The sequence below is a fragment of the Myxocyprinus asiaticus genome, chromosome 4 (assembly GCF_019703515.2).
Source record: "Myxocyprinus asiaticus isolate MX2 ecotype Aquarium Trade chromosome 4, UBuf_Myxa_2, whole genome shotgun sequence".
Lineage (NCBI taxonomy): Eukaryota > Metazoa > Chordata > Actinopteri > Cypriniformes > Catostomidae > Myxocyprinus > Myxocyprinus asiaticus.
Genome location: NC_059347.1, coordinates 47,110,597 through 47,132,474, shown reverse-complemented (window position 1 = coordinate 47,132,474; position 21,878 = coordinate 47,110,597). Strand labels below are relative to the sequence as shown.

The 21,878-nt window shown below is 40.0% G+C and overlaps 1 protein-coding gene across 1 annotated transcript in view; it reads left to right on the top strand.

The window, feature by feature from the left end:
• Window positions 1-21,271, top strand: part of LOC127438806 (moesin) — a 39,735-nt gene extending 18,464 nt beyond the window's left edge. The window contains exons 2-14 of the mRNA XM_051694662.1: window positions 4,101-4,184; window positions 8,176-8,271; window positions 9,307-9,429; window positions 13,269-13,420; window positions 13,926-14,009; window positions 14,126-14,272; window positions 14,427-14,523; window positions 16,694-16,857; window positions 17,767-17,897; window positions 17,992-18,152; window positions 18,401-18,493; window positions 18,743-18,973; window positions 19,659-21,271. Of these exons, the coding sequence (XP_051550622.1) occupies window positions 4,101-4,184; window positions 8,176-8,271; window positions 9,307-9,429; window positions 13,269-13,420; window positions 13,926-14,009; window positions 14,126-14,272; window positions 14,427-14,523; window positions 16,694-16,857; window positions 17,767-17,897; window positions 17,992-18,152; window positions 18,401-18,493; window positions 18,743-18,973; window positions 19,659-19,823 (1,728 nt within the window). The 3' untranslated portion in view covers window positions 19,824-21,271. The remainder of the gene's footprint in view (window positions 1-4,100; window positions 4,185-8,175; window positions 8,272-9,306; window positions 9,430-13,268; window positions 13,421-13,925; window positions 14,010-14,125; window positions 14,273-14,426; window positions 14,524-16,693; window positions 16,858-17,766; window positions 17,898-17,991; window positions 18,153-18,400; window positions 18,494-18,742; window positions 18,974-19,658) is intronic.
• Window positions 21,272-21,878: the final 607 nt, after the last annotated feature.

Sequence of the window (21,878 nt, the reverse complement as noted above, 5' to 3'; positions counted from 1 at the left end):
CGCAAACGGTACCAAGTTAACATTGGCTGGGATGGTGCTTTACAATTCAAGTCCAGTATTTCGTGAACACCCGCAGCATGATTTTGGGGAGCTGAAGTGGAGGGAGAGGAAATATTTGATAAGCGGGAAGAGGGAGCCTGTGGTACAACCGTCACTGCTGGAGACACCACCAGGCTTCTTTATGAGCATTAAAAACCTATGCATTGGGCAAAAAAATATATCTTATTACCGTTCTTAATTGCAGCAGCCGCCTCTTGAGTGTGTTGTTGCTTTCGGCCAGTGACAAAAATAGAAAAATACTACACATTTCTGATGCTATTTTGTGATTGGTTGAGGCAGTCAACAGCACACCCTCAATGTTTGTAACACAGCAGGCCCCTAAATTGCTTTTAACCAATGCACAAATTGTAAAACATTTAATAATTTATTTTAAACCGTGTTTGCCAAATGTTTGTTTGGGTGGGCAAGACCCCTGCCCATGCCTACATGTGTCATCATGTAAACACCTTAAACAGTTTTCCTTTTTCACAGTAAGGTCATAAACGGTTTAAGCATAAACCGATGAAGATGAGTTCAGGTTGCATGTAAACCCCCTCAACAGCATTATTACTGAATTTTCCAATGTGCGCAAGAGTTGTGCACATGCCTGTTTAGATTTTGATGTCAAAAGCAAAGAGAAATCCAATCATTTCAAAACTTATGAAAATGCAGTTGTCTTGCGTCATCGCTCTTTTTTTTGGTAGTAATGAGCGCAAGGTAAAAAAAACCACAAAAGCGCCAAATGATGTTAAATTTTCAGTCACAGGCCACTCTGGCGGGTGGTTTTTGTGTTCTATCAGTTTATGTCAGCTTATAAAATAAATTTAAACAATTCTAGTTTTGTCCTCAAGGGGGCTCTGTAGACCTACTGTAAGTCAGTAACAGTCAGTGTTTACATAGAACAGCTCTTATTAGCTTGTCGTCTCACTGCTCATCAATAGTCTCAAACGCTGTGTGTCCACTGGCGCATGGTGAGCGAAGGTGAATTCAGTGCTTTTAATCCAGACTTCAAATGATGATTGCACGCATTCATTGTGACAGTTCTGTAGCTGGGTAAGCAAACGTTTAATAAATCAGCACTGTTTGTATACTTTGTAAATTAAGTTGCCATTTTCCAACTGTAATCGTAAATATTTAAGATGACATCATTGCTCGTGTACTGAAAGCTAAAAGTAGAGTTTGGCATATTACAAACTCTCCCTGAAGCGGCAGTTCTCTGGTGTGGTGAGCGGATTTCTTGCGCACCAGTGGATCTCGATGCAAGATGAAAGTAATGCTCATGAGCGTTCATGCCATCGGGATGAAGGGAAGACCACTCATGGATTTGCAGTGGATGTGCGAATAAGTTTTAATTACCCACAACCAGGGGCCTAGGTAGCTCAGCGAGTATTGACGCTGACTAACCCCCCTGGAGTCGCGAGTTCGAATCCAGGGTGTGCTGAGTGACTCCAGCCAGGTCTCCTAAGTAAACAAATTGGCCCGGTTGCTAGGGAGGGTAGAGTCACATGGGATAACCTCCTCGTGGTCGCGATTAAGTGGTTTTCGCTTTCAATGGGGCGCGTGGTAAGTTGTGCGTGGATCGCGGAGAGTAGCGTGAGTCTCCACATGCTGTGAGTCTCTGCGGTGTCATGCACAGCAAGCCACGTGATAAGATGCGCGGATTGACGGTCTCAGAAGCGGAGGCAACTGAGATTTGTCCTCCGCCACCCGGATTGAGGTGAGTAACCGTGCCACCACGAGGACCTAATAAGTAGTGGGAATTGGGCATTCCAAAATTGGGGAGAAAAGGGGATAAAATAAAAAAATACAAAATAACATTTACCCACAACCACACATACAAATTTTCCGGTAATGATTGCATTATAATATAAACCGAATGATTTTCATGATGTTCGGTTTCCTTAACGGTTCTTGAACGTGCATTATTCGGGTGATGCGGACAGGAAACCAGACTAAAATACTCAGACAGTGTTTCCTGTATTACTATTAAAAGCCACAGCAACACTGCTACTGAATCTACAGCACGAGATGAGACATAAAGCACTACCTACTTTTTGGGACTGATTCCCCCCAAAAAAAGTATTTTGAGCCGGTTCTTCTGAACCTACAGCTTAAGATATAACAAGTGACAGTGTAATCTGATTTACAAACAAATGATTATTTTGAGCCAGTTCTTTTTAGTGAATCAACAACTGTTGTCCGATTCCCAACACATGACTCTATGAGCCGGCTCTTTAGTGAATCAAAAAGACTTATTAATCCATTGGAGCTGACTGAATTAATTGACTCACTCCAAGTAAACCAGTAATTGCTACTGTGCTGTGTGTACTTTAGGCTCATGAGTGTTACTTACTGGTTGTTCATATGACAACATGTACTTTAAAATACAAATTTAGTTTTTGTTGTAATAAGTGAATAATCTGAAAAATGATTCTATTTGGACTATCTGGCAATTGAATATTTCATGAATAATAAAACAATACAATTCTTTAAAAATGCAGTTCACTTTTAAATGAATGTTCTGGGTTCAATACAAGTTAAGCTCAATCTACAGCATTTGTGGCATAATGGTGATTACCGCAAAAATTTTGACTCGTTTTCTTTAAAAAAATTTATAAAAGCAAAAATCGAGGTTACAGTGAAGCACTTACAATGGGGAATGGGGACAATAAATACTGTATGTAAATATGGCTATAACTTTACACAGAAAAGATTTGTAAGTGATTTTATCACAGTAAAATCATGTTTACACTCATATCCTTTATGTCTTGTGGCTATACTTTTGAAACGGTGAGTATTTTAAAGTTTACAGATCAGCCCCCATTCACTTCCATTGTAAGTGCCTCACTGTAACCTCGATTTGTGCTTTTTTTTTTTTTTAAAGAAAAGGAGGAACGAGTCCAAATTAATTTTTGTGGTAATCAACATTATGCCACAAATGCTGTTGATTGAGCTTAACTTGTATTGAACCCAGAACATTCCTTTAAACATGCATAGACCTACAGTATTGTTTGTTTGCCTCATATATCTGTAAAATCCACAAAAATGGAAGGTAAGTAATCTGACTGGCTGGTAATTTTTTATTTTTTTTTTAATCTCCACTGACTTTTTTTTTAGATTTTTTTTTTAATTTCTTTTTAATGAAAATTATTTGCTTGCATCCTTCACCCCTACACTCACTCACACACAGTCAAAACCTATTAAAACACTTATAAAAAGCTTTATATGTTCATCACCATGTCAATCAGTCTGTAATAATAAAACATAGGAATGAGTAGTTTTCCTTAGGCAACCAGTATTTCACATGAACTGTAGTTAATTTTCAATTGCTGTAGTTATTAAAACAAGAATAAAATAAAACGTATAGTGGTAACTTTAAATAAGCCACTTCCTATAATCAAAATCACATTATCTTCTGATAAGTAATTAGTAATGGACACTTTCATCTGGCATTTCAAATGCATAATTGTGAATGGCTGGAGTCGCACCATAATGAGAAATAATATGACATAATTTGCTGAATGATTTGTTATTAATAGGAAGTGTGCTCTGATTGGCTGTAGTTGTACAGCTAATAGGATGTGAGCTTTGTTCAGTGTGTCTCCATGGTTACTGGAAGGCATGGTCACCCATATCCTGTGGGGGTGGAGGCAGTGGTGGGGTGGAATAATAGAGACAGAAGGGGGGGATCTTTTTCCATTCTTCCCTCTTGCCGTTTCCTTCTATTGTTTTTATCTTATCCAGACTTCCAGAACGTGATCAATCATGTTAAAATAGCAAGCCACACTTAGGAGCACGGATTGAGACACACACACACACACAACACACACACACACACACACACACACACACACTAAAGCATATAAACTTGCTTGTTCACACCCAACTGAACACACACATACTGCCTCTTTTATAGTGTGGTCTGTGAGTTTTTCTAGGATTTTCCAGATAAGACAAACTATTAAAGATGTGTAAGCTGTCCATCAAAAAGAGGGAATTTTTTTGTGCATTCATTCATTCATACCCTCATATTTGTTATAATTTGTCTTTTTTGTCTTCAGATCAGTGTTCGTGTGACGACGATGGACGCAGAGCTGGAGTTTGCCATCCAACCCAGCACCACAGGGAAGCAGTTATTTGACCAGGTGTGTGTGCGCACACATTTGTGTGTGTGCATGTGTGTATTTTTGTTATGCATGTATGGGTGAACTTTGCTGCTGCTGTTATTATCTCCATTGCTTACATTATCTGTTCCTCCTCCCTTCCTTTCTTTCTTTCTTTCTTTCTTTCTTTCTTTCGTTGAATGCTGAAATTCAGAACCTGTGTGTGTGTTAAATTTAAGAAACTTCACAAACTGGAAATCCTTATTCAGGGGGAATTCTCCCTTCATCCACCCATCCTCTCTCTTTCTGACTCTTTCTGCATATCTCGGTTTCTTCCTCATTCTGTAATTCTGTACATTCCCCTCTTCCTCTCTACTAGTCACTCTGTCGTGCTGATAAAGCTGCTCTTTCTTAAACTTGATAATAGGCAGCTTTGTGCCTGAGTAACCTTTAATTTCTCATACAAACATTTGACACACACAGACCATTCATTCGTCAGGCAGTTGTGTAGGTTGCTGAGGACTATCACTGCAACAGTATTTAGTCTTCAGTTTGAGCTAAGGTATAGGGATCGGAAAGGAGTCAGGCCTGTAATTTATTCCAGTTTAGTCCATCAATTTATTTCTGTAGTTAAATGCAAGAGCTTCACAACCAGTGTTAATCTCATCAGTGGAAAAACAGACCAAATTGTTTGTTGACAGGTTTATTTTTTTTATCTTTTTTTATTACGTCAATGATAGCGAAGATGAAATGGAAAAGACACATTGAATTAAAACATACTGTTTTATGTACAGCTGAATTCCACCTCTAGTTTGCATCAGTTTTCTGTTGATCTTTATTTTGTGAAAATGATGTCTGACTGCTCATTATCCAGCCAACTACAAGATCACTTGCCAAATAAATAAGTAAATGCCCATGAAACATTGATTTGAGGTGAAATTGTTTTATTAGTTTACTTGTAGAGATGGCACAGTGATCCCAGAAGCAGGAAAGATGACTTGCAATACCCAGATGACAGGTCTGATATGTCTTAATGCTCGGCTGTGCGGTTGTTTTTCAGAAATATCAGACCACTAGAAGGCGCCATTGACTAATCAGAATCAAGTATTCCAGAGACCCGTGTAAGAAATAAGATTTATCCGCTATATCCAAAACATACACGTAATATTGCATATTTTAAATATTGCATTTACATTTGCACAGACAATGAAGCGAAAGCACAGGTGACCTTGTATTAATTTGTGCTGACACAGATTTTATTCGTTTTCTATATTATCCAAAACTAAAATGTTATTTTTGCTGAGTGAAATTATTTTCCATTTCAGTTAGAGTAAAATAATAATTAAGTCCATTAAACACATTAAAACCTTGTGATGGAGACCAATTCGCAGGCTCTCCAACACATGGACAAAGACTAAAACAATTAACACTGTTCACAACTTCCTGCTGACTGTCCTTAATCTCTTGTGCTGACCATCCAGCTGTGAGACAGCATGATACTAGAGACAGAGAAAGGATCACTTGTACGTGAGAATCTTCACTCCCTCTGTTTACAAATCATATATAAACACAGATGCTCTCCTCGTCTCTTTCTATCTCTCCCTTTGCTTTTTTCAGCTCATCTCTCCCTCACTCTCATGCTCTTTCTGTTTGTGTTTAACTTTCTTACATCATTTTCAGATGCAACACAGTCTGGTTGGTCCAGTCTTGAGCCAGCATTTCACAACACCTTCACTAACATTTTCTGTCTCACACACACACACACACACACACACACACACACACACACACACACACACACACACACACACACTCACACACACACTCACTCACACTTTGCTGATTGGGAATGGTGACTGTCTTCTCTGTGGATCACATTTGAAGGATTCAGTGTCCTCACATTCACAGCATTTCTTAAGCATTCCACCCCTCCCTGAAAGCTAAAGGTCACCAAGTTGCTGTACTGTTGGCAGTGCTAGTTGGTGTTTGTTACCCTATCTATAGAGTGCACTTTTTTTAGCTGTCTTTGTACCGGAAGTATTTTTTGTTTCCCTTCTTCCATAGGGATTTCATAAAATCCCTCATAAGAGTTCTAAGCCACGAACCAAACCAACCACCTCCAAGGGGAACCACATTATTAGAAACTTTAGTTTGCTATATACTTTGATTTGGGTTTGCTTAGCTAGACTTTAGGGCTAATTTTGTCTACTGAACTGAGCTTAATCTGACAAAATCTCCTTTTGGGGACATTAAGGATGTTCTCAATTGGAAAAAGGATGCATTAATATATAAAATAATGTTTTTTGGTTAATTCTAAAAATGCAAAAAGTTTATTTTTAGGGGTAGGGTAAGGGTTGGTCTGGAGTTGTTATAATTAGCTTTATATAAAAGCAATAGAAGTGTGGTATGACTCCATTAGATAGTAGAGGATGTATATAGTACACATGATCTGCTGTTTGTGGCCCTGAATTCCCATTAGCACTTTCCTAAGCCTTCAATAAGTGAAACCTACACTAATCAGCCTTTTTCAGTCTTGTCTTCCCATTTTGTCATGAAGAAGTGTGACAAAAAAATATACCCAACCTTGAAATTGACCACTCTGTGTCTTGGAGAAAGTCTCATGTTAAATAAAAAAAGACTGAGAAAAAAGATGTCCGCTCATTTGTTCAGTAAGAGAATGCTGAAGATGTCCTCTTGGATAAAAGAAACCGATGAAGGATGTTGACAGGCAGGTGGAATGAAGGGCTTTGTCAAACCAAGGTGACCAATTCTGTGCCATTCCCTGTTGCCTAGGTTACGGCTCAGGACGTTCGCAAAGGAACCGCATTATTACAATTTTTAATTTGAAGCAAAAAAGTATTTGAATATCTGACAAAAAGACAAAGGTACAAGACTGCAGTTAATATCTTCTGTGAGGAAATAAACTACAATCACATGAAGCAATGCTAATGACATAATCGAATAAAAAATGCTGGAAAAATTATACAACAAAGTTGTTCATTACAAGTATAGAACAAATATATTTTAATTGAATTGAAAAATATTCAGATATGTGCAAATATATAAGTAGTTAAAGAGGGTAGGGATGAATTGAATTGGATTTGTACTTATAAAACAAGACTGAGGTGCTCTCTTGGCATATCATTTGAGCTCCACTATGTGCACTCCCTTTGGTAGTCGCTGTATCACGGCAGTGCTCACTTGCATTAAGTTTAACTCTGCTCAACTTTTAGGTTTAAGAGAGAGGGCAAAATACCGGGGCAAGAACAGGACTGGGAAAAGTCGCAAGCCAGATTCAAACTCATGTTGCCTGCATGAACACCGCAGCTTAATTATTAGTTGAGGGCAGTTTAAACATGTTTAAAAGCTTTTAAATGTTAAAGAGACAGGACCCATACCAAAGTGCAAAATACAAAAGCAAGTGCATAAACTCTTCAGTCAGTACATTTACATGCACTTTAAAAGTTTGATTTCAGTTGGACTAAAACAATAATTCAGTATTTTAAAATCTTATGTAAACACTTTAGTCTAACTGAAATCGTACATGTCCGATTTTTGTGCAATCAGACTAACAGACCGCGATAATTGTAGCTTGGCTTGTTTACTTGGACAGACAGATGAAGACTGCAGCTCGACTACTAAAAAATGCTGTAGATAGATTATTACTGCGCATCTTCGTGTAATCCCACCTATCATAGTGCTAATATTATACTAACAGTCAATTACATCAGTCCTTCCAAGAATTCTTACAGCATCCCTCTTCCAAGTCCTTTTTTCTCGACATAGTTGATGTCTGTGGGGGTGTATCTGAGCTTCTAAGCCTTCTCTCTCATTCTCAGGTTACTCTATTAAAAGTCAACAAGAAATAACCTCTCTTCCCTTTCCACACACACACACACCATATGTCAAATTCTGTTTAGTGGATGAGTGTTTTATAACTGTACTTTTGTGTAAACACCAGTTTGTTCAAATATGCATGTTTATTTGATCTTGGTGTTAAGATTTTTGTGTATGTGTTTGGATATATTTATAGGTGGTGAAAACCATTGGTTTGAGGGAGGTGTGGTTTTTTGGACTGCAGTACCAGGATGCCAAAGGCTTTTCCACTTGGCTTAAACTCAACAAGAAGGTGTGTGTATACACATGTATGTATGTATGTGGGGGTTTGCTTAGCTATGCTTTGGGGCTAATTTTGTTCGCTGAAGTGGGCTAAATCTGATATTAGGGATGTTCTCAATTGGAAAAATGTGTAAATAAATTAAATCATGTTTTTGGTTCATTCTAAAAATGCAAAACGTTTTCTTTTAGGGGTAGGGTTAGGGTTGGTCTGTAGTTATTATAATTAGCTTTATATAAAAGCATTAGAAGTGTATGGTATGGGGGTGGCCTGGGTAGCTCAGCGAGTATTGACGCTGACTACCACCCCTGGAGTCGTGAGTTTGAATCCAGGGTGTGCTGAGTGACTCCAGCCAGGTCTCCTAAGCAACCAAATTGGCCCGGTTGCTAGAGAGGGTAGAGTCACATAGGGTAACCTCCTCGTGGTCGCTATAATGTGTGGTTTTCGCTTTCGGTGGGGTGCGTGGTGAGTGGATGCCGCGGAGAATAGCGTGGGCCTCCACACGCGCTACGTCTTCGTGGTAACGCGCTCAACAAGCCACATGATAAGATGCACAGATTGATGGTCTCAGATGCGGAGGCAACTGAGATTTGTCCTCTGCCACCCAGATTGAGGCGAGTCACTACGCCACCATGAGGACTTAGAGCGCATTGGGAATTGGGCATTCCAAAGGAGAGAAAAAAAAAAGTGTATGGTATGTGTAAATTAGATAGTAATAGCTACGTAATGTTTGCACGTGACTGCTGTTAGTGACCTTGAATTCCCATTAGCACTTTCCTAAGCCTTCAAAAAGTGAAACCTGCACTATTCGGCCTTTTTCAGTCTTGTCTTCCCATTTTTTCATGAAAAAGTGTGACAAAAAATATACCCAGCCTTTGATCATTCTGTGTCTTGGAGAAAGTCTCATGTTAAATAAAATAAGACGGAGAAAAGGGATGAAAGCTCATTTGTACAGTAAGAGACCTATGAAGGATGGTGACAGGCAGATGGAATGAATGACTCTGTCAAACTAAGGTGACCAATTCTTTTCCTTTCCTTGTTGCCTAGGTCACGGCTCAGGACGTCCGCAAAGAGAGCCCTTTGCTGTTTAAATTCCGGGCGAAGTTTTACCCCGAAGACGTTTCCGAGGAGCTGATTCAAGAGGCCACTCAAAGACTCTTCTTCCTTCAGGTGTGTATATGAGTTTGTTGTTGTAGTACACTCTAGTGCCATCACCTAACATGTGGTAGGGGCTTGGATATTCCTTATGGAACATGTGTGCATGAGAGTCATGATGGCGCCACGGATGGCCACCTCGGTGTGGAGCGCTCCTATTGTTTTCTTGTTTTTGTTTGTTTGTCCTGTGTTTAGTAATCTTTTTCCAGTCAGTTTTACCAGAGACGAACTGCTGAACATTCGACAGCAAATACCAGTCAATCTTTTCCCGGATTTTGAATATTCGGACGTTTTGTTGGACATTTTAGTCAGAGGCGCGGCTGTGTTGTTTAAACGCGCTATGAGACACAGGCGAGGGAGACGAGCAGGCGTGCTGGTCAAGCTCCGTCGGCATGTCTTTTGAACAGCGCTACCGAGCATTCATCTTGCGAATCTCTGCTCTCTCCCTAACAAAGTGGACGAACTACATCTCCTCACCTGCACAAACAATGACTTTTCAACCTCTGCTGCCTTGTGCTTCACAGAAACCTGGCTGAGTGAAGCCATTTTGGACAGCACGTTACATCTGCCAGGCTTTCAGCTGTTCAGAGCATATTGCATCGCGGAGTTAACGGGGAAAACGAGAGGCGGAGGAACATGCTTTTACATCAATGAAAGTTGGTGTACAGATGTAACAACGTTAAAAAAGAGGTGCTGTCCTAATTTGGAAGCGCTTTTTATTAACTGTAAGCCTTTCTACTCTCTGTGGGAGTTTTCCTCATTTATTCTGGTGAGTGTGTATATCGCGCCAAACGTGTGTTTGAATGCCGCACTGCAACAGCTGGCTGATCAAATCACAGACACAGAACAACTATACCCGGACTCAGTTATTATTATTATTATTGGGGATTTTAACAAAGCAAATCTCACATGTGAACTACCCAAATACAAACTGCACATTACATGCCCAACCAGAGACAGAAATATACTGGATCACTGCTTCACAACAATAAAGGATGCATATCGCTCTGTTCCTAGACTATCTGATCACTGTCTGTTTCATCTTCTTCCAGTCTACAGACAGAAATTAAAATCTGCTAAGCCTGTAGTAAGGACGTAAAGAGATGGACCAACGAAGCAGAGCTGGAACTACAAGCCTTCTTTGACTGCACTGATTGGAGTGTTTTTGAAGCCGCAGACACCAATCTGGACGAGCTCACAGATACTGTAACATCATATATCAGTTTCTGTGAGGATATGTGCATTCCTACTAGGACTTATTTAACATTTAACAATGACAAACCATTGTTTACAGCAGAACTCAGGCAGCTTCGTCAGGCCAAAGAGGATGCTTACAGAGTTGGGGATAAAGTCTTGTACAATCAGGCCAGGAACACACTGAATAAGGGAATCAGACTGGTTAAAAGAAGATACTCTGAGAAGCTGAAAAACATGTTTTCAGCTAATGACCCTGCATCAGTGTGGAGTGGCATGAAACAACTTACAAATTACAGGACTCCTGCCCCCAACCCTGTGGTGGACCAACAACTGGCTGACAACCTGAATGTGTTCTACTGTAGATTTGAAAGGCCCAATCTCACACCCCACACCCACTCTGACCTTCACTTCACACAAACACCAACACCTCCTGAAAACCCCCTCCTCCCCCCTCCTGCTACTCAACCTGCACTTAAGATCTGTGAAGATGATGTGTGCCGTGTATTTCGAAAACAAAGTATAAGGAAAGCACAGGGCCCAGATGGCGTTTCACCTGCATGTCTTGGATCCTGTGCTAACCAGCTGGCCCCCATCTTCACACAGATCTTCAATAGATCACTGGAGCAGTGTGAAGTCCCATGCTGCTTCAAACGTTCCACTATCATCCCCATCCCAAAGAAACCAAAAATCACAGGACTTAATGACTACAGACCTGTCGCTCTGACGTCTGTGGACATGAAGTCATTTGAGAGACTGGTGTTGGCCCACCTGAAGGACATCACTGGACCCTTTCTAGATCCCCTTCAATTTGCTTACCGAGCAAACAGGTCTGTGGATGATGCAGTCAACATGGGAATGCATCATATCTGGCAACATCTGGACAGACCAGGGACATATGCAAGAATCGTTTTTGTGGACTTCAGTTCGGCTTTCAACAGCATCATCCCAGCTATTCTCCGGACTAAATTACACCAACTCTCTGTTCCCATGTCTATCTCTCAGAGGATTACTAGCTTTCTGACGGACAGGCAGCAGCTTGTGAGACAGGGGAAGTTCACTTCCAGTACCTGTACAATCAGCACTGGTGCCCCCCAGGATTGTGTGTTCTCCGCATTACTCTTCTCCCTCTACACCAACGACTGCATCGCCAAGGACCCCTCTGTCAAGCTCCTGAAGTTTGCAGATGACACCACTGTCATCGGCCTCATCCGAGATGATGATGATGAGTCTGCATACAGAGGGGAGGCTAAACAGCTGGCTGTCTAGTGCAGTCAAAACAACCTTGAGCTGAACACGCTCAAAACGGTGGAGATGATAGTGGACTTTAGGAGGAACCCCCCAACACTGACCCCCTCACCATTCTAAACAGCACTGTGGCAGCAGTGGAGTCATTCAGGTTCCTGGGCACTACCATCTCACAGGACCTGAAGTGGGAGACTGTGGCGAAATGATCCGCCCCTCTGGCTCGTCATTGTCGTCCCGCCTCTTAGGGCTTCCCTTCAGCCAGGCTCACGACAGGAGTTGGGCGGGAGAGCGGGAAGAGGTGCATAATTAATAAGTCTCGTTTGGTCAGCGGTGAATGAAGCACACCTGATGGGGATAATGCTTCATCACCGCTGTCTTTAAAACGCAGTACGCACCTCTTCTCGGGGAGCCGGCATCAAATCTCCATGTGTGCACACACTGGCATCCTCGCACGCCCAGGGCCAGAGCTGGGAGGGATCAGATGAGTGGACGCACTGCTGGACCTGTTCTTTGGACCCCCAGACGTTGTAATGAGTCGCTGGGGGTGAACTGCTCACGTTGCCGCAGATGGCTAGATGCCGGGCTGCCTTCCCCTCACGCTTGCCACGGCCTGGAACTGTTTTTTCCCCCAGGCTATCCATCTCATGAACAGTTAAAACTGCCCTTTTGAGCAATAATTAATGTGCAATACACAGCTTAGTCTTTTTATATTATCCAACACAGCCTACCTCTTCTGCCATTACATTCCCTTGCACTGTATATAACCGATTTGTATTTAGATTTGCACTACGTATGTGTGTGTGTATGTATGTATGTATGTATATATATTCGTATATGTATGTATGTGTATGTGTGTGTGTGTGTGTGTGTGTGTGTGTGTGTGTGTGTGTGTGTGTGTGTATATATATATATATATATGTGTGTGTATATATATATATATATATATATATATATATATATATATATATATATATATATATATATATATATATATATATATATATATATATATATATATGTATATATATATATATATGTATGTATATATATATATATATATATATATATATATATATATATATGTATATATGTGTGTGTGTATATGTTTGTATACTTTTTTCTTTTCAATATTTATCTATTTTGTATTCAATTGTAATTATTTTTTAAAAGTCGTATTGCTGTATTTGTATTGTTGTGTACTGGAAGCTCCTGTCACCAAGACAAATTCCTTGTATGTGTAAGCATACTTGGCAATAAAGCTCATTCTGATTCTGAGAGTGGACAGAAATTAATGATGAATGTCTTGTAAAGTGGTAATGAGAAACAGCACGATCTTGTGGTCAGTGAGGGAATCGCACTAGTTGATCCACCAACAGGTAAACATTAAAGCATGCCTGCTTATTGTGTTTCAGGTGAAAGAGGGGATCCTGAATGATGATATCTACTGTCCCCCCGAGACTGCTGTGTTGCTGGCGTCTTACGCAGTGCAGGCCAAATACACAGACTACAACAAAGATGTTCACACACCTGGATACCTGTCCAGTGAAAAACTGCTCCCACAGAGGTGTGTGTGTGTGTGTGTGTGTTTTTTTTTTTTTTCTGAATTTGACAGTGCTCTGGTTAGAAAGTGTCTGACAAAGAGCAATTTAAAGACAACATTAAATAAAAATTCACCCTGTTTTCTTAAGCAATGTCTGTGTACATAATGTATGGGTGCCCATTATAAAAAAAATAAAAAAAATAATTTTTCATTATCTTTTAATCATTCAGAATCTTTCTCTGCTTCTAAAAATGAAGACCACACAGGCAGAGAAAATAATATTAACCAATAATGTCATAACGTAACGTGTTTCATAACTTTTCCTTTTTTTTTTACGTCCCATCATGTCCTGAATATAAAATCAAGTTCCGCTCTACATTATTTCCCACTAAATATTTAGTTCTACTTACATCACATTACGGAAGATAAATGCATTTAAAATGCTGTTTTACTTGTCTTTAATAACATATTAGATATATTTTAATGTGTGTGTGTGTGTGTGTGTGTGTGTGTAAAATTTTCTCTGCAGAGTTCTGGAGCAACACAAGCTGAATAAGGAGCAATGGGAGGAAAGAATTCAGGTCTGGCATGAGGAGCACAAGGGCATGTTGAGGTACAGACACACACAGCTGTTGGAATGTGCTCTTTGCTGTGTTATTGCTGATTGCAGTGACCCTGTCAGTCACACGCACCAGACTGCGTGATAACGTGTGTGTATGTGTGTTTCAGAGAGGACTCGATGATGGAGTATCTTAAGATAGCTCAGGATCTGGAGATGTACGGCGTAAATTATTTTAGTATTAAGAATAAGAAGGGATCAGAGCTCTGGTTGGGAGTGGACGCCCTGGGACTCAACATCTACGAGCAGAATGACAAGTAATCATTTTGTGCTTTTTGATTTAGAAGTAGAACTTGCACTTCACTAGTTTGGAAGTGTGTAGAAATGTAATGAATATCCAATCAAACTCTGACATTTATTACTGTATAAAAACAAAAGGCTGACTTACCTTATCTCCTCCTCTCTTTTCAGGATGACGCCTAAAATTGGTTTCCCCTGGAGTGAGATCAGGAACATTTCTTTCAACGACAAGAAATTTGTCATCAAACCGATTGATAAAAAAGCCCCGGTAGGTCAAACACGTTGTCCTGCTGTCTGACTTGTCATGGTGTCTTTCTGAATTCTCAGTGAGCAGGGTCTAGATGAATGAAAGGTCTTTATTTTGCGTACTTGGGTATAAGGGACAAAATTGTCCTCAAAAGTATGTTGTAAAAATAAATCTAAAAAAAGATTCCCTTTGGGGGCATTTGGCGATATCCTCAATTGGAAATTAAATTCATATATAAAGCTAATACTGATTTTTAAAATGATACAAATGCAAAAACTTTCTGTTAGGGGTAGGTTTAAGGTCTATAGTAATCATAACTAGTGAGGTAAAGTTTGACAAGACAAACTTTGATGTTGGCTTGACAAAGCCTTGTCAGAAGATTAAACTAGTTTTAAAGTTTGATGGTCATACAGACATTACAGTAAGACAAACAGCCAGCTAGCTAGCTAGATAGTCAGACAGACTGTCACACATAGAGAGAGAGAAAGAGCAAATAGACCTTATTCACCCTAGTGCCATCTTTGACAACGAGGCTGCGAGGGATAGACTTACAGTCTCTTCAATGGGACGAACAGTATAAAGCTGTATAAAGCTCCTAGGTCACATCTGATTTTCCACAACTCATGTTGTCTGGAGTTCATTATATACTGAATGTTCTTGGACAGATGTTTTATCGATCTTTTGTCTGTGGAACGATCCAAAAACACTTTAAACTGCAGTAAAGCCCATTGAAGAGACTGTAAGTCTATCCCTAACAGCTTCGTTTTCATTACCATTAAAAATCATAGATGGCGCTAGCGTGAATATGGTCTATTAAGGGCTTTTTGTGGGTTTGTGTACATTAGAATTTTTGACAGTTGGAGTTTGAATTAACAAGCATTACGTTGGCCCATTACAATATTCTGTCAGTGCAAGTCTATGGGACTTTTTTTCGATTTGTGATCGTCTGCTGTGTTTAAACCATAAGTCAAATCAGTAAGAAAAGACAGCACACTATTTCAGAACATTCTGAAGGTCTGTCCCGAGTTTGGTGGCTGTTACTTAAAAGCTGTAGGCCAGGGCCACGTACACACTGCAGCTTAATTCGGTTGTCATTTCACCTTTTAGTGCTTAATCGTGTTCACGCACATTTAAGTGAAATACTGGAGTGACAACCGCATTCTACAACTGAACTAACTCCTGAAAAATTCAGGTAGTGATAACCGCATTTTCAAAAATTCCACGCTTCGTGTACAAAACCGAACTGAATAAAGAGGTATGTGTTCTCTTCATTCATTCATACGTAAATTCCAGTCGGTCTCTAATGTAGTTTCTCTCATCAGCCCTGCGGTCTCAGGGTAACACGTACATTTCTGTCCAGAGCGTGCGCGCTGTTTAACAGCAGCTGTTTAGACGTGCATAAACAAAGTACAGCGATTCTGTCTATGGCAGCTAACTAAACATTGCCGGATGATAATACATCTGTGGTGGAAAATCTCTTTGCTCAAAAACAGCAAACAAAAAGCAGGTTAAACTGGTGGCATTCATGTTTCACAGGCGCGAGACACTGCAGCATTGCTATGGCTACATTTGTCAGCAATTGCAGTCAGTCCTGTATTCCGTACACACATGGAACATTAATTTAGGGGATTCACTCCCGCAACTTTGTAAAGTGTAGGTGGCCTAGGAGAAGCTAGTGTTAGAAATTTTGGTCTCTGTTTAGGGACTTTAAAATAACCCTAAACAAAGTTTGTAGAAAAAGAGTATGTTGGCTTAGTCTATGGAATGTCCCAATTTCGATAGCCAAGTAAACATGAGTGTGTATGTGTAAAGCAGTAGAGTGGTGTAATGTTTGACTATGTCATTTCAAATATGAAAATATGGTGAAATCATTGTGTACACCAAAGGCTTTCCATTGTAGCAGCACGTCTGTATTTGTTTCACTTTATCAACAAAACAAAAGAGAGTATGGAGGTGAATCACTTATTTTATTAATCAGTATTTCATGTAGCTCTTGACCCCCCTCCCCATCTGTTTCTGTCTTAATTTCTTGATCCTTTTTATGTAATTCTCCACTGCTGGTTGAGGATTCTTTGTCAGGGTTATTTTTGAATCTATATGTAATTTGTACATCTATTTCTGAACATGGTTATTCCTCTCAGTCTGTTCTGAACTCTGATGTATATAATTTACCCTCTCTCTGTCTCTACAGGACTTTGTGTTCTATGCCCAGCGTTTACGCATTAATAAGAGGATTCTAGCCTTGTGCATGGGGAACCATGAGCTTTATATGAGACGCCGTAAACCTGACACCATTGAGGTCCAGCAAATGAAGGCACAGGCCAAGGAGGAGAAGAACCATAAAAAGATGGAAAGGTGAAAGAGAGAGGAACAACACAAAAAGGCCCCTGTCAATGAGTACAACAGTCTGGTTCTGGAAGTAAAAATCCCATTCATTTTTTCCATAGACGAACTGATTTTCAACGATAATTTATAAACCTTTAAAGACAGACCTACCTTGAGCTCCAGAGTTCTTCATTGATGGTATATGCTTCCATTGAAGCCATCAGTCTGCGTTATTTCAACTTTATTGTTTAAAAATTGTGTTTGATAGTGGAATTCCTGGCAAACAACTACCTTACCCATGGTCCAGCAGAGAAAGCTTCACCAGTCAGAGAACTGCGGCAAACAAAGCCCACAAAAAATGATGCAAGAAATGAACGGAAAAAATACTTCTGGAACCCAGACATCTGAAAAAGTGGGCGGGCACATTTGAGCTCTATTGAATTGAGATTGTATCAAGTATTTATTAAGACACATTGGGACCTTGAAATAATTTAAAGTTTGTTTAGAGATGTAGCACAACAGGAGGAGGTTTTTAAGAGTTTTATTTATTTACTATGAGGCACTGAAAAAAAGCGAGTTGCTGCAAAGACGTTAGTCTCTGTGTACCAGTGGCGGCTGGTGCTTTTCAAGAGCAGGGAAGCACAGATCACTCAATGATACTGCTATTTTTATTTATTCATTTAAAAAAATTTTTTTTGGTGTATACAATGTTGAAAAAATTTAAATGTTGAAAAAAATACAGTAAAAAAAAAAACTCACTAATCTGTTAGTGGGTCGTTAAAACATTTTGCTCACTCCTACTCCAATAGTTTTTTTTCTTTGTACGTTTAGTTTGGCTCATTGTTCACCGTGGTGCTTGGTGCTTCACAGTGCTTGGCAGGATACATTTCTCTAATACATGTGTATTTTGCATGTAAAACTCTCACACATACACTGCAGGGCCATGCTGGAGGATGAACGTAAGAAGAGAGAGCAGGCAGAAAAGGAGAAAGAGAAGATTGAAAAAGAAAAGGAGGAGCTGATGGAGAGACTCAAACAGATTGAAGAACAGACAAGAAAAGCCCAGCAGGGTGGGATGGAGTGAGATTTGCTTATCTTTCATTAATTAATTAATAATCAGTAATCACTCATTAATATGTACCGTATGTGTGTGTTGGTATGCAGAGCTGGAGGAGCAGACCCGCAGGGCGTTGGAGTTGGATGAGGAGCGTAAACGCGCTCAGGAGGAGGCGGAGCGTTTGGAGCGAGAGCGTCGCCTAGCGGAGGAGGCCAAAGCGGCTCTGCTGCAGCAGTCTGAGAGCCAGATGAAGAACCAGGAGCATCTGGTAAGTTACCATGAAAGCCAAGCTACACATTACAAGCCACAATGGCTGCAAAAATTTTGTAACCCTGACAACCTCATAACAATACCTAAACAACTGCTTTGCATGAAGCAGGTTACTGTGGCGACCACACGGTACCTCTGAGAGAGTTGAGTCAGCTGTAACCATGGAAACGAAAATACAGTTATGACGTTTGACCACAGAATATAAGACAACTGCAATTACGTGTGTGTGTGTGTGTGTGTGTACAGGCAACTGAACTGGCAGAGTTAACTTCTAAGATTTCTCTGCTTGAAGATGCCAAAAAGAAGAAAGAAGAGGAAGCATCGGAGTGGCAGATGAAGGTAAACGTGGTTTCTTCTCATTTCAGCAGACATTATAGATAGATTCGTAGACAGATGGAACTGGATGGATATAGTGTATAGATGGATGGATGGATGGATGGATGTTGATAATCTCAGCTGGTTAGGACAAAAAACTTTGAGGTGTGATTTATCGCTTGGCACCTGGGTTGGTACCTTGGCACCTTGTGCGTCTGTGTCAGGATTTGTCAGGGCTTTGTGTGTTGATCCAGTACTGTGTGTCCACTGTAGGCCACCATGGTGCAGGAGGACCTGGAGAAGACTAAAGAGGAGCTGAAGAATAAAGTGGTGTCAGCCCATGTCACAGAGCCAGTTCATGGTGAAAATGATAATGATGAGGGTGATGAGAGCAGCGCCGAGGCCAGTGCAGAACTCACCTCTGCAGCGGCTTATAAAGACAGGAGTGAGGAGGAACGCATGACGGAAGCAGAGAAGAATGAACGAGTGCAGAAACATCTTCTGGTGAGAGAGGAAACTACACATACTGTACATACTAGGACTTGCACTACCATTCGTTTTTACTAGTCGACTAGTCATCCCGAAAACTAGTCAATGGCCAGGTCAATGTTTACCTTATGTAAAGCATCTGGCCAACGTACGTGTCTGGCCATATGTTTCTGGCCAACGTACATGTCCAATGTTGTGTTAACGGAGAGTGTATGAGTAGAGAGAATATATGAAAAAGTATGCTTATCTTCGTTGCCAGATTCTTGCTGCGTGCATTGTCATGAACAGTGCAAAAAACAGTAATGTCCCCCTTGTTTATAGTTTCTATCAGCCTGTGGCCGACACTTGATTCATTTCAGAGCGATTCACAATCAATCGTGCTTCACACTTTTATTTTCACCTTCATTTAATTCCAAAAATATTTGGCAACTTGCAGTCACAATGGAATGCAGTTTGTGGACAGAGGAATTTTCCTCCTGCTGTTGCTATGTATAGAACAATGTGATGCATGACTAGTTGACAGACCCAGCACACTGAATAGTGGCAGAACTAGTCGACCAGTCTGTGCAACCCCTAGCACACATACAACAGATAGTGTTTCCAGAGTGAAATCGAAAAGCCACCTACAATCTTTCTTGAGCTGACTTCTCTCTCTCTCTCTCTCTCTCTCTCTCTCTCTCTCTCTCTCTCTGTCTCACAGGCTCTTACTTCTGAGCTTGCTAACGCTCGTGATGAGACTAAGAAGACTCAGAACGACATGATCCATGCCGAGAATGTACGAGCAGGGCGTGACAAATACAAGACGCTTCGTCAGATCCGCTCTGGCAACACCAAACAGCGTATAGATGAGTTTGAGTGCATGTAATGTTCCACAGTAGGCCAGCAGGGGGAGCTACAGCCTGTCTTTCACATTATACCTGCAGAGGAACTACAGTACCCACAATGCACCGCTCCAACAGCCAGTCCAGGCAGAAAAATAAAGCCAAATATTGAATAATTCTGCACAATTGACAGTTCCTTTAATTCAGGAGTATTGTTTGGGTTACTGCATTACAATAAGGGAGATTTATTTTTTTACATTGTGTTTGACCTAGATGTAACTTCTTTATTTGAAAACATATTAACAGTTTGCTTATTAGTTGAACTAAAGGGTTTTCATTTCAGCAGAATTGTAGGAGCAGAATGGGGAGTTAAAGTTGAAATTTAAGCATCAACCCATTCAAGTGTCAGGATATATGACATTCCAAAAAATGCTCCGGAGAGATAGGACATGAACAGAGTGGACCAATCATGAGCCAATGTGCCAAGACCGTAAACCAGTATAGCTGATATATCATATACCTGCACAGTGCCATAGTGATGGTGTAATAACGTAATAAGGAACTGCCATAACATTTTGTGCCTTTCCTAATAAAAAATCTACAACATAGTTTGAAGCACATGCCTGAGATTATGGCTACCTCCTCCCCATCGACCACTCTGCCAATACAGGCAGCCTATAAGAGCAAAAACTTGTGTGTGTGTGTGTGTGTGTGTGTGTGTGTGAGAGAGAAAGAGAGAGTGAGAGAGTGTGTGTTTGTGTGTGTGTGTGTGTATGTAAATGATTGTGTGAGATCCCTGTTAATAATTTCTTTATAAAGTAGTTTCTCTAAGTTGCAGGTTTGTGGCCGCTCCCTGTCTGTGCCTTTCCACTGAAGAGGAAAGAAAGAGAAAATATCAAACTGTATTTTTAGTTTAGTTTTAAATCCTATTCTTATTTTAAGCTTTTTATAAAAAATTTAAAAAAAGAAAGAAATAAGAAGAGACTGTTTTGTTGTTTTGAGGCATTTGAATCCTTTTTGCAGTATTATTTTGAAGAATCCTTTAATAGAATGATACTTAACATCTTTTGGAATTAAGTTTCTCCCTTTATTTCTGAACAGTATTTACCCAGAGAGTGTACACAGTTTAAATAGCCCTGCACTTTTAGGTAGTGCCTTAGTTGTTTTTATAATCTTAATTCATGTAGCAGTATGCTGCACTGAAGCAATATGACGACCCCAGCTGCTTTTGAAGAATTTATTCTTTATTTGGATCTTGGATTTACTTGGATAATCAAAACTGTTTTTATATATAAGAACATGGATCTCTTTTAAGCTTGTTCTGGTCTTATATAGCTTTCTTGTTACTTGGGCAACATAACATTTTTCGAAATTCCATGTTTATTGCCCTTAGGCTGCAGTTGGCTTTTTCTCAGCCAGTCACAGAAAAGATTGCTGCTTAAAATGTTTTCATTGCAACAGTCAATAAAATATTAAAAACATTACCAATTCATTGCTCGTTGTTTATGATTTATTCTTCTGCCTTTGTATTTCCTCACTTAAGATTTAAAGGGATAGTTCACCCAAAAATTATCTCATCATTAACTCACCCTCATGCCATCCTTTCTTCTGCAGAACATAAACAAAGATAGAAGAATGGGTGCCAAAATTTTGACGCTCCAAAAAGCGCATATAGCATTATAAAAGTAATCCTTTCAACTCCAGTGTTTTAATCCATATATTCAGAAGTGATGTGATAAGTGTGGGTGAGAAACAGATCAATATTTAAGTCCTTTTTTTGTTGTTGCTAGAAATTCATTTCTCTGCCCTGTAGGGGGCGATATGCATGAAGAATGAATCAACAAAAACACAAGAAGAAGAATGTGAAAGTTAAATTGGAGATTGACTGAGCAGGGAGGAGAATTTAGAGTAAAAAAAGGACTTAAATATCGATCGGTTTCTCACCCACACCTATCATATCGCTTCTGAAGACATTGATTTAACCACTGGAGTCTTATGGATTCCTATTATGCTGCCTTATGTAATTTTTTGGAGCTTCAACAATTTGGTACCCATTCACTTGCATTGTCTGGACCAAAAATGCTGAGAAATTCTAAAAA